General features: G+C 43.4%; 1 protein-coding gene across 3 annotated transcripts in view; it reads left to right on the forward strand.

Moving 5' to 3' along the window:
* Window positions 1-4,752: 4,752 nt before the first annotated feature.
* Window positions 4,753-13,292, forward strand: part of KIF2A (kinesin family member 2A) — a 74,958-nt gene continuing 66,418 nt past the window's right edge. For all 3 annotated transcript variants that reach the window (XM_036278672.1, XM_036278668.1, XM_036278666.1), the window contains exon 1: window positions 4,753-4,853. In XM_036278672.1, the coding sequence (XP_036134565.1) occupies window positions 4,790-4,853 (64 nt within the window). In that variant the 5' untranslated portion in view covers window positions 4,753-4,789. The remainder of the gene's footprint in view (window positions 4,854-13,292) is intronic.

Below are 13,292 nucleotides of genomic sequence, written 5' to 3' on the forward strand. Positions count from 1 at the left end.
GACTTCTATCTTGCCTGGTTCTTGCTTCCCAAACTACATTTTGTAGTGATGCCAATAAAGACTACTTCCTACTTCATGTATTGTACACCAGAAAAATTCCAACATCTGGTAATGACAACCTCCTCCATTCTTAAGAATCAGAGCACTGCATGCATTGCTCTCCTTTATCCTCCATGGTTTATATGTAATCAATTTACAGTCTTGATATCTCTATGCCCATCTCTCTTTTCTTATTCCCTGTCATCTCACTAATTCAAACTTGAATAATTTCATACCTGGATTTCTCATGAATCTTCTCACTGATTGGCCTGATGTAAAACTCTTCTCCTTATAGTTTATTAAACAAAATACTTTTATACAAATATTCCTTAAATAATTATAGCAACTATTTATTTACTAAGGGCTTACTTTGTACAAAGTGCTTTATAGCTCTTACCTATATTATTTAATGACTACAAAAACTCTATGACATAGGTATTATCCCCATTTTATAGATGAGAAAATTGATATTTAGAAAAGTTAGTAATTTAACCAAGGATACACATAAGAAGCAGTAAAACTGGTATTTGAAACCAGGTCAATTATACTTCAAAGCCTGTGCTTTTCCACCACATCTTGATGCTGTTCTATGACTTTAGACCATGCCTGTTCTCAAAGGAGTTCCCTACTGATGCCCTTTCCCAAAGGTCAACATCACTGCATGGCTTGCAAAGCTCACCATAATTATATCCTACCTAAAAAACTTTCCAGTTACTTTCAATGTGTACATCTCTCATCAGATGTGTCTCTTCAGACTCTCTCTTGTAAATTGGCTATTGTGTGTTATCATATACTTTGAGAAAAAATATATAATTATAAAAATAATACACGCTAAATTAAAGGTCAAGCAATATAAAAGTGACTAAAGTAGAAAATGGAAGTCTTCCATCATTAGAGTGAGCATTAAAGAAAGACTACAGGTCATAGAGGTATGCTTGCACAGTCTAATTTTAAAAAGAAACCATTACCCTGGCTAGATAGCTCGGGTGGTTGGAGCATCATCCCAAATGTGCCAGGGTTGTGGGTTTGATCCCTGGTCAGGGCACATGCAACAAACAACGACTGAATGAATACATGAATGGGTGGAGCAGCAAGTTGATATTTCTCTCTCTCTCTCCCTCTCTCTCTCTCTCTCATCAATTAATACAAACTTTTCAAAATAAAAAGGAAACCATGATTTTTAATATTTTAACTGGGCTATCATACCTGGTGACAAAAGGGTTGCATCAAAATAGCTATGTAGCCTTGACTGGTTCGCTCAGTGGTTAGAGCGTCAGCCTTAGGACCAAAGGATCTCGGGGTCAATTCTAGTCAAGGGCATGTACCTGGGTTGCAGGTCTGATCCCTGGCCCAGCTTGGGATCATGTGGGAGATAGCCAATCCATGTTTCTCTCTCTCTCCCTCCCTCCCTTCCATTCTATCTAAAAATCAATGTAAAAATATCCTCAGGTGAGGATACAAAATAAAAATTAAAAAGTAGCCATGTAAAAAATATCCTATTTATGGTTTTTCTTGCCTTGTTTGCTTTATTTTCTGCTGTCTGCCTATTTAGATTTCACTAATCTTTCAGGGCCTAGCTGAAGTCACAACTTTTAACCCCTACTCCCTTTTTAAGATAGAACTTTGCCCTGGCCGGTTTGGCTTAGCAGTTGAGCGTTGGCCCACAGACCAAGGAATCTCAGCTTCAGTTCCGGTCAAGGGCAGGTACCTCAGTTGTGGTTAGGTCCCTAGTCCTGGCCCTGGTTGGGGTTGTGCAAGAGGCAACCAATCAATGTAAATTTGTAATTAATGATTTGATGGTTATAGTAGAATACTAGAATATTTTTTATAGGGTGGTTTTACTTTGTTTTTAATAGGTACTATACTTTATAAATATCAAAGCACTATCACATTTTATTATTTAATTTGACCCTCACAAAATCTTTCCGCAGCTGAGAGGATGGAAATTATTTTTCTAGGCTGTTCAAAGAGGTAACAGAGATTTGGAACAGTTTACAAAGTTAACTCATTGAACAAGTGTCTAAGCAACTACTATGGGCCAGTCACTGTTTTAGTTATGGTTACATGTCTTTCTTTTTCTTTTTTTTTTTTTATCCTCACTCGAGGACATTTTTTGATATTTTGTTCAGATAGAGCGGGGGGGGGGGGGGGGGAGAGAGAAACATCGATGTGAAAGGGATACATCGAGTGGCCGCCACCCACACGACCCAACCAGGGCTGGGGACAAACTGCAACCGAGGTACGTGCCCTTAGCGGAACCGAACCCGGGTCTCTCTGGACCACAGGCTGACGCTCTAACCGCTGAGCCAAACCGGCCACGGTTACATGTTTTTCTAATGGCTGAGCCGGAGTCAGAATTCTTGATCCAGGATGTCCATGAAACCATAGCCACATCGCATTTATTTATGGCTGCCCTTCTGGAGACCACTTTAAAAAAAGCCCAAGATGCAAGTTATGGTAAATATATATGCTGGGGTGTACCAAAAAACATAAGCCTTTTGAGTATGAGCTATAATGGAAAGGTTTTTGTGTTTGACAAGTTGCATGTCTCATGCATTTTTATGGAGCAGGAAGTACATATTTTTGTATATGGATTAAAGGTTTAGAATTCTTAATTATATAACCCTCAGGGTGCAAGGTATGTGTCAGCAACCATAATAAAAACATATTTTATGAAGCAATTTTAAACTTAATAGCTGTATATCTTTGCATTCTTTAAAGAATTTGCAAGCAAATCCAAAGACTTCACATAACTCCTAAGATTATTTTTTAAATCTGAAAAATAAAAACTTGGTCAAATCTTATTTTCAAAGAGGTCCTGAAGTGAGATTTATAGTAATATCATTTCTGGAATGTAAAATAAGTTATTTCCTAAGTTGTCTTCTCAGTGTTTTGTTTTTGCTTTTCACAGAATTTATGCCTAATTTAGAATGGATTTAAGAAAGTGTTCTTTTTGCCCTGGCTGGTTTGGCTCAGCGGTTAGAGCGTCGGCCTGCGGTCCAGAGAGACCTAACTTCGGTTCTCGCTAAGGGCATGTACCTCGGTTGCAGTTTGTCCCCGGCCCTGGTTGGTCGTGCAGATGGCAGCCGCTCCATGTGTCCCTTTCATGTCGATGTCTCTCTCTCTCTCTCTCTCTCTCCCCCTCCCACTCTACCTGAACAAAAAATGGAAAAATGTCCTCAGGTGAGGATAAAAAAAAAAAAAAAAAAAAAGAAAGTGTTCTTTTAACAAGTGTGCCTTCAATGTTTTTTGTTTTTTTTGTTTTGTTTTTTTTTGTATGTGCCCCTAGCGGGAACCAAATCCAGGACTCTGGTTTGCAGGCCAACGCTCCAACCGCTGAGCCAAACCGGCCAGGTCGGCCTTCAATGTTTAAATTACAGATGGAGCCCTACTCTTTTAACTATTTTTGAGTCTACTTGACTTGATTACTTATATTAGGCTGAAAACTTCAGGCGTGTGGATATATGCACATATGCATTTAACAGACATATACCCAGCTTCCATTTTAAAATGGTATATTTTTAGTTACTATTACAGAGATATTAACAATGACTAGGAGAGTAGGGCCGAAAAAGTGTTTCCACATATCAAATCCCAATACTGGAAGCGTAAGTCACACGTTTGTTGGTTTTTTACACGGTGCTGTGAACAGTTTCCATGGTCCCTGTCCACTGGCCTTCCTGCTCTCCAGTGCTGATGTGGTCAAACTAGTCCAGTGACTCTGAAGGAAAGGCGCATACCTTGGTGTCAGCCTTACTGTGTTGCCCTCTGTCCTTGAACCACAGTTACTGGCTTTAGGGGCCTGGGCACACACACTCTGAAACCCTACAGCAGAGGCAGGACAGCAGCAGCAGATGCACCCATGGCACCGTCCACGCCGCGCCACGCCAGCGTTTCTTTTTCAGTGGCCAGGAGTCTAAGGCAAGGCCACGGAGGAGTAGATCCTCTGCCGACGTAGGGTGGGTGACACCTCAGAGGTGTTTCCTCCCTTCTTCCATAACTGCACGGGGAACCTTGGCTTGGTTCCTTGGGACAGCCACCTCTCAGTGGCACTGGAGGTGACACTCGGATGAAACACTGGGCCCGCACTGTCAATGGTCGGCCCCTAAATTCATATCCCTTAGCGCGGTGCTCCACTTCGAGAGCCGAGACCACAGGGCCGAATCCATTCAGGCAAACGCGATTCAGGGAAGCCGGGGAATTTTAGGGAGTAACCGATGCGCGGGTTCCCGCCTCTTCCAGACCGCGCGCTAAAATCAAACTCGACGCCGGCTCGTTGGGGGCCGGGCCGCGCGCGCTCCGCTCCCTCAGTCGGCACAGCCGCGGCGGCCGCCCGCCCTGCCGCGGAGCTGGGCGGGGCCGCCTCGAGGCAGCCGGGAAAGGCCGGCCGAAGAGGAAGAGACGCGGGAGGTGCGCTCTGCGCAGGCGCGCAGCGCCCCGCCTCCCCAGCGTCGGCTTAAGGCAGGCGGCGCGGGCCCTCCCACTCTCCCCCGCGCCGCCTGACGGCCCCGGCCTTCGCTTCACCCCGACGCCCCGGCGTGCGCGTCCTCCCGCCTGCCTGCAGGCCCGGGGCCTCCGCCGGCCTGCCCACCGCAGCTCCTCGCGGCCCCGGCTCGCTTTCACGCTGTCGCCTGGGCCAGCGCGGCCGCGGGCAACCGCTCCCCCTCCCACACCTACCCCGCCCCCTCCCCGCCTTTTCCGCCCTGCCTTCCCCCTCCCTCGACCCGCCGCCGCTGCTCCAGATGAGGTGATGGCAACGGCCAACTTCGGCAAGATCCAGATCGGGATTTACGTGGAGATCAAGCGGAGCGATGGTGAGCCGCGCCGCCGCCCTGCCGGCCGGGCCCGCGTTCGGGTGTGCAGCGAAGGGACGCGGGCGCCGGCCGCCTCATTGATTGCTCCACTGGGCTGTGGGGGCGGGAAGGCGGCGGCCGCGGCGCTTTTGTGTGTGGCGTGTGTGCTAGTGAGGCCGGCCTCCGGTCCACCTCCGGTGCTGCTGCAGTGCCGAGGGGCGGGGGCCGGGGCCGAGGGAGGCCGGCGCGGCAGGCTCGGTGTCGCGGTCCGTGTCTTTGGGGGCGTCGGGCGGGCGCGGTGCGGGTCCCGGGCCGGGGGCCCCTCGCTCCTCCCGCGATCTCCATCCTCCCCGGGGACTCCAGTCGGGGACTCCAGTCGAGGGCGGGGAGGATGGGGGCAGCGGGCTTGGCGAGGGGTGACCCACCCTCGCGTTGCACCCGGTTCTTTTCATTCCCCCCCTCATCGCCGAGGGGTGGGGGCTGGGGCGCGCGAGAGACCAGTGATTTCAGTATTGCGAGAACCCTGCTGGTGAGGCCGCGGCGGAGGGAGGAGGCCGACCCCCGGGCCTAAACTGCGGGGTGGCTGTCAGGGTTCTGCTTCGGCTTTCGTTTCTCCGACATGCCTCCTTTTTGCTCGTCCCTTCCTTGGAGAAGGATGCGGAGAATGTCGTGCTCAGCCATGAATAAGGGCGGGGGAGCAGGGCAAAGAAGTGTTCGATCAGCTTCCCAGAGGTGATGAGCCTGGTCAGCGCCGGGCCCTGCTGAGGATGCGCCACTGGATGTGGGTATTTTCACACCCTGCGGAGAGGAGACGGAGAGAGAGGTGTAAGGCGAGGTGCTTACACATGCTCAGTTGGGGTGGGGGGGCTGAGGCTTACGGATCTTTCTGTAGTCTCCTCTTGGCGAAAATGTTTTCTGTCACCAGCTTGAGATGTGGAGTGAGACGCCAGTCCGGCTTGGAAATGATTTCTATTGCCAAGGAGAAAACGCATCAAGAGAAAGAATTAGAGGTGTGAGGTGTGCTCGACTCCCATCTCTCTTATACCATACCTTGAACGTACAGTGTATTATCCAGAGCCTCCCAAGTGGTGATGTTACTATCACATCCCCACCGTCTTGGTTTCTACCAAGTTTGACCAAGTTATGTGAAACTAAATGGTTTTTTCACCTATTCTGTGGGATATATTGGAAGATCTATACTGTTGAGTTTTCCCCCTTCATTATATTTGAGATAATTTGTATGAACAACTGGAAGCATCATGAGAGAAGATAAATTATACCACTTAGAGCTTTAGAAGTTACCAGTGACACTAGTGGGAAAGAGATGTCTTCTTTAGTTGGGTTGGGGTTTCTTTATATTATCTTCAAATTACTTTCCCTAAACTGTGTTGTTACTGTCATTTCTTAGGTGAATGAGGGTTCACTGTATACAAGCAAAAGTAAGATTTGAGTATTATTTAAATTTTTGGAATGAAATAAGATGTGCAAGTTCTTTACATTCTAAGCCTTTAACTATGATTATAGGTATTAGTTTAAAATCTATCAGAAGAAGAAAAACTATCCTGACATTTGGAAGGTTTGTATATATTTCTTCTAGACTAATATCTTTTTATTTAAGCATACTGGTTTTGAAACAATTTTGGTTCTTTTAGGGTTTTAGGGTAGAGCTTTTAATACTCATTTAGCCTTTCACCTTCTACCTATACTGGAAACCCAGGCATGTAAGAGCTTTGTGTTCTTACATAAGTGCTAGTAACCTAAAATCAGGTTTCAAAGCATTTTGCCCATGAGAAATAATGGAAGTCATTACAATCTATACTGTGCTAACCTATAGTCATGCACATATTTCTGCACCTCAGATGCATGATGGTGTTTGGTGGAAGGTAAAAGTTAAGTAGAGAACTTGAAGAGAATGAATGATTATTTGCATTGGATGGTACTGTTTCACAGTGGAAATTGATGTCTGGGAGACTCCCTTTAAGCTTTCCTTTTTTCATTTTAAAGAAGCTGTTTTGTTTCCTCCCACTTTTATAGCAGATCTGTATTTGACAAAACACTAGTGGTTATTGTAACAAAAATAAACTTTGTAGTTGGATGAGCTGCATGAGACAATGGAAATCACATGAGTTAAGAAGGGCTGCTCCAGGCAGATACTAACTGGTGACTTGATGCTTGCTAATGGTGATCCTTGTCCTTGTCTTAAAGCATGCTTCTCCCACATGTGATGCTCTTTATTAACAAAACATACCAAGGACAAACAGATAAACTAAAATGAATTTATTCCTATCTTTCAAGATCCTGCTCAAAACTAATCCCAATAAGTCTTCACTTGTTACTAAAGCCAGATGGCTAGTTAGCCTCTGAATTCCTAAGTCATTCTGTACCACTCATGATACAGCATATTTCCTTAAGTATTAATATTTGTGTTTATTTCTTTTAATATTATGTACTAGAGAAGTGGTGGAGTGGAGAATGCAAGGATGGCAGACTACCTACACTCATTTCAACCAGTCCAGTGTGTTATAGGATTAAAATACTAATAGACTCTTAAATTCCCTCAATTCATTTGTGTGTCCCCCGTGTGACTAGCAGAGTTCCTTGCATGTAGTTTTTTTTTTCTTTAATCCTCACCCAAGGACATTTTTCCATTTTTTGTTCAGATAGAGTGGGAGGGGGAGAGAGAGAGAAGAAACATCAACATGAAAGGGACACATCAAGTGGTTGCCACCCGCATGACCCAACCAGGGCTGGGGACAAACTGCCACCGAGGTACGTGCCCTTAGCAGGAACTGAACCCAGGTCTCTCTGGACCGCAGGCCGATGCTCTAACCGCTGAGACAAACTGGCCAGGGCTGCATGTAGTTTCTGAGCGAATCATTTGCCCTGGCTAGTGTGGCTCAGCGGTTAGAGTGTCCGCCCGTGGGTGAGGATTTAAAAAATTCATTTATTATTGGATTTGGGTTTTAAAACATTTTAATTAACCATTCAGATGAACTCTTACCAAGGAGTGAAAATCCTCAATCTATGCTCATCCTGTGTTGCCACCTCCCTACTCTAGCCCCCTATATTCCATACAGCCCTTTTGGTTCAGAATCCCCAGAGTTGACTGAAATTGAGTGATCTGCTAAGGCGAATTTGCTTTCTGGTATTCTAAGGTTAGAAGTGTTAGGTTAGTTAGGCTTGGACTTCTGAGATTGTTCCCAGCTACAAGAGATAACATGGTATGAAATGAGACTGGTTTCTGGAAATGAATGCTCATGTATAATTTTGTTTCTTAAATGTGTCTTCCTGTTATCTTTTTGATTCAATTCCTTTTTAGAATCCAGAGACTCTAAAAACTAAACCACAATCCTACTGTTGTGTGGCTGGATAGTCTTTATTGAGAAATTTTAAACTGGACTGTTAAAACATTTTTTAAATGTTCTACAGTAGTTGTAACTACCCTTTGGGGACTAGGGAAGGGACAAGAAATATTTTGAATATTTAGAAGCTGCAATCAAGATTTTTCTTGGGGTCTCTTAGTCACAGTATTGACATAATTGACATACATGATCTGAAGAGAATCAGACTGTTTCAATCAGAAAGAGTCTTGGAGTTAATCTAGTTCTTATTTTTATAAATGTGGAAACTCAGTCTCAAGTAACCGTAAGTGACTTGTCAAGATTAATTTTTATAGCATAGAAACCAGACTATCTATCAAGAATTGTTGAGAGTAGCCCTGGCCAGTTTGGGTCAGCAATTTTAGCATTGGCCTGAGAATTGAAGGGTCTTGAGCTTGATTCCCAGTCAAGGGCGCCTACCTGGGTTGCAGGTTCAGCCACATTTGGGGTCCTGGGGGGAGGCAACTAATCAATGTGTCGCTCTTACATCTGATGTTTTTCTCTTCTCTCCTTATCCCCCCCCCCCCACTCTATCTACTCTATCTTAAAAAAAATCAATGGAAAAATATCCTCGAGTGAGGATTAACAAAAAAAGAAAAAGAAAAGAAAAGGATTGTGAGAGTAAAGAGAGAATTCTCTGTTATTTGGGAACCATATATCGTTTTCCACAGCCCAATCAAGATGTAGGAAATTGCTTCTCATTCATGGGAAAGCACTAGAGAGCAGTTTTATAGGGGCCAGTTGGTGGAGTGATCTGATAGAAAAGTGGTGTGGTGCCCAGCCGGTATGGCTCGCTGGTTGAGTGTCGACCCATGCACCAAGAGGTCGCCAGTTCGATTCCTGGTCAGGGCACATGCCCAGGTTGTGGTCCCAATCCCCATTGGGGGTCATATAGGAGGTGGCTAGTCAATGTTCTCTTTCACTGATGTTTCTCTCTCTCCCTCTCCCTCTCTAAAATCAATAAAGAAAAAAAATATTTTTTTAAAAAAGTAGTGTGGTATGTTTAGAAGGTCACAAAACCCAAAATTGTGGGAGGAAAATATTCCTGTTTCTTAATTAAATATTGGTGAAAAGACTGCTTTAATTAAGCATCCAAAATCTAGAGGAAATTGACTATTTCAAAGGACTCATCAGGGATCTTGGCGTATAGGATAAGCAATCTTTAGAAAATACTTTATTTTTATTTTTTTAGAGAGAGATAGGAAGGGAGAGAGAGAAACTTCCATGTGAGAAAGAAACATCAGTCAGCTGCCTCCTACTCGCTCCTTACTGGGGATCGAGTTCGAAACCAGGACACACGCCCCAATCAGGAGTCGAACCGGGACCTCTCAGTCCATGGGACTATGCTCAATCCACTGAGCCTAGAAAATATTTTAAATGTCCTAATTCTCTACCTGCTTTGCCACATTTATTCTTCTGCTAGTTCATCTTTGTATGTCATTATATAGGCTTTTGGAGAAAAACTTTTATGAATGTAGGTATTAAAAATATACTACTAAGCAATATAGTTGTTATTTAGGTACTATTGTGTTATTGATAATGGAGTGAGTGGAATGGGGGAATTTGTTTATTAATAATTTCCTTTTACATGATGACTAGCATAATAATGGTTCCATATATGTATTTGTTAGGCCTTCATAATTTTCCAAACATGAAGTTGTATAAGATAAGCAGGGTAGGAAGGTAGTAGGTTCATCATTATACGAACGAATCTGAAGTTGGTTTTGCCAGGATGACTTGGTTAATAAGGGGCATAGCCTGGGCCTAAGTCCATTCACTCCTAACTCTGTCTTTAAGTGCTGGCAAATGTTTGCTGTTGATGGTATGAAGTTGTATGCAGTGTGTACTTTTGTTTTTTTCAATCCTCACCCAAGGATATGCTCTTTTGATTCTAGAGAGAAGGGGGAAGGGGCTGGGGCGGGGGGAAGAGAGAGAGAGAGAGAGAGAGAGAGATCCATCAGTTGCCTCCCATATGTGCCCCAACCAGGATTCGAACCTGCTACCTATTAGTGTACAGGACAAGGCTCCAACCATCTGAGCCACCCAGCCAGGGCCCTTTGTTTTTGTTTATTCATTTATTATTATTATTTTTTGAGGTACGAAAGCCCTGGTAATAAAATTCTTTCTTCTTACTACCACCAAAGAGGATCAGGAAACCTGCAATTGATAACATTGCTTTAAATTTGCCAAATTGGTGAGATCAAATTGAATTCTGACTATAAGAATTAAGGTTCAGCAAAGTAAGCCTTTAAAGCCCTTTTCAATAGTCAGTCACTAGTTGCTTCCAGAATTACCACAGAAAGCTAGGAATCTATATTCATTGCTCAGTCACTTTATTCTCATGACAACAGTTTTGGAACTCTGGGGAAAGGCTATGTGTCAACCTGTTCTGTGTCATAATTTTTTAAAAATTGGAAAAAATAGCAAAGAACCAGTCAATCCCATGTCTGTTCAACTAGGGACAGAGGTGTGAGTGTGGAAAATCCAGTATTCTTGGGCCCTGGCCGGTTTGTCTCAGCGGTTAGAGCATTGGCGTGCGGTTCAGAGAGGCCCAGGTTCGGTTCCCGCTAAGGGCACATACCTCAGTTGCAGATTGTCCCCGGCCCTGGTTGGATTGTGTGGGTCGCAGCCACTTGATGTGTCCCTTATACATCGATGTGTTTCTCTCTCTCTCTCTTTCTCTCTCTCCGTCCCTCCCTCCTACTGAACAAAAAATAAATAAAGTTAAAGTTTAAAAAATCCAGTATTCTTTGAGAGATAATCTGGACCCATTCTTTCTTTTTTTTTTTTATCCTCACCCGAGGACATTTTTTCCATCCTTTGTTCTGATAGAGCGGAGGGAGAGAGAGGAAGAGAGAGAGAGAGAAACATCGATGTGAAGGGACACATCGAGTGGCTGCCACCCGCACAACCAACCAGGGCCGGGGACAAACTGCAACCGAGGTACGTGCCCTTAGCGGGAACCGAACCCGGGTCTCTCAGTACCGCAGGCCGACGCTCTAACCGCTGAGCCAAACCGGCCAGGGCTGGACCCATTCTTTCTAGTCACAAGTATACTTGTCATTAAAATTACCTGAATTTTTTGCAAAGCTTAATTTTTGGATTCATCCCCCACTATGCTTTTAACACATCTGTCCAATAATCTAAAATAATCTTTGGAAGTGTTTGTTTAGAGATAATAGTTCTGACTTTAAGAATAGATAAAACTAATTTTCACTCTTATGGTCCAGTTGTGGAACAAGTATAGGTTAGGTTGCCCTTCCATCACACACCAACTTCTTTTTTTTAAGTTTACATTCTTTTTTTTTTTTTATTGATTTTTTTTTTTTTTTTTAGAGAGAGGAACAGGGAGAGAGAGAGATAGAAACATCAATGAGAGAGAACATTGATTGGTCACCTCTTGCATGCCCCCCACTGGGGATTTGGTCCACAAACTGGGCATGTGCCCTGACCAGGAATCAAACCTGAGACCTCTTTGTTGGTGCATGGGTCGATTCTCAACCACTGAGCCACACCAGCCATGCCACACACCAACTCTTTTTATAAAAGTAATACTAATGGTATTATAGTGCCAAAGTGCAAGCAGATGTTAGAACCTCACCGTATTAAACCTTTAAGTGCTTGATTACACATAGTGCATTCTGTGCCATGTACTTAATATAGAGAGTTGAATAAATTCAAGTTTATGGTCGTTGGGATTTATCTAGTGAAAATGTAAACAAAATGAAATGCAGTATTGTTTCACTGTTGGTTAATCTTAAGTTTAAGTTAACTTTTGTTACTGTCTCCTGCAAGTAAAATGAGGGCAGAGGTCCACTTTCTAAGAGTCTTGCTTCTAAAGTTAGTCTTTGCCTATGGCTTTCTCATTTTTGGTACTACTTATTTTCCTCGCTACTCGCTACAATCAAACCTGAAGTCAAATGGGCCTTTACTGGGGTGTGAGGGTATTTTGGTGAATAGACCTTAATAGCTTATACCATATCACAAAATAATGAGATCTCATGTTTCTGTTTTCTTATTGCACATTTAATTAAATGCACTATTATTAACAGCCTATTATTATATATCAGGCATTCTGACAGGTATCGGAGATACAAAAAAAAAAAGGAATAAGGCACCCACAGTTCCTGCCTTCAAAAGCAACTAAATAAATGATTGCCATTCTCTGTGAACATCTGTATTACTTCCCTTTTTAGGTTAGGCTCTTTAGTCCTGAAGTTATGATTCTTCTGGATGGAAAATATATGTCATACATGCTGTCTCTTTCACCTCTTCTACCCATGACCAATATCCATTATTTCTCATGGTGTGCTTTCCTGATGAACCCATATTCAGCCTCAGAATTCTTCTTAATACATTGCCACCAGTCCTGGTAGCCACTATCAGTCAATTGAAATTGGCCTTATTTATCATTAATGGTCTATTTTCTATTCTCTAATACACATTTGAGTTTTAAATTTTAAAACATGCAATCTTTGTTTTGATATCTAAAGGAATATGTTTATTCAGTTTTGAGTTTCTGGCAGACCAGTCCCTGGCAGCAGATTTCTTTCTAGATAATCTTTGGTTAGGGTGCTTGTGAACTCCTGGACCTAGGAAATAGAGCATGAAAACAGATTCAGCCAGCTGCTGGTGCTTCTGTGTAATTTGAGAACAACCTCCCCACACAGGTTGGCCAGGGGACTATAAGTGTCAGACACCTCCTGGGCTCTATTTTACTTAACTTTCAAAGACTATTTCTCTGGGTTTTTATTGGTTTTGGTATGAATTTTAACCAGATTTCACCTATGTAAAATTTTATTTGTTGATTTTAGAGAGAGGAGAGGGAGAGAGAGAGATTTACTTGTTGTTCCACTTGAGAGAAAGACAGGATAATGATGGGACATACTTATGGTAAAATTTGCTGAGTGTCTACAGGGGCAAACAAATGCCCCTTTTGATTGTAACTATTGGCCAGAAGCTGCCTACTCAGGCTCATCTAGATAACTTGTATCTTTCATACTATCATGTGAATTTTGATTCTTTCTTAGTATCCAGCTGGTATGGCTCAGTGGATTGAGCATCAGCCATGGACTGAGAG

The sequence above is a fragment of the Molossus molossus genome, unplaced genomic scaffold, assembly GCF_014108415.1.
Source record: "Molossus molossus isolate mMolMol1 unplaced genomic scaffold, mMolMol1.p scaffold_m16_p_3, whole genome shotgun sequence".
NCBI lineage: Eukaryota > Metazoa > Chordata > Mammalia > Chiroptera > Molossidae > Molossus > Molossus molossus.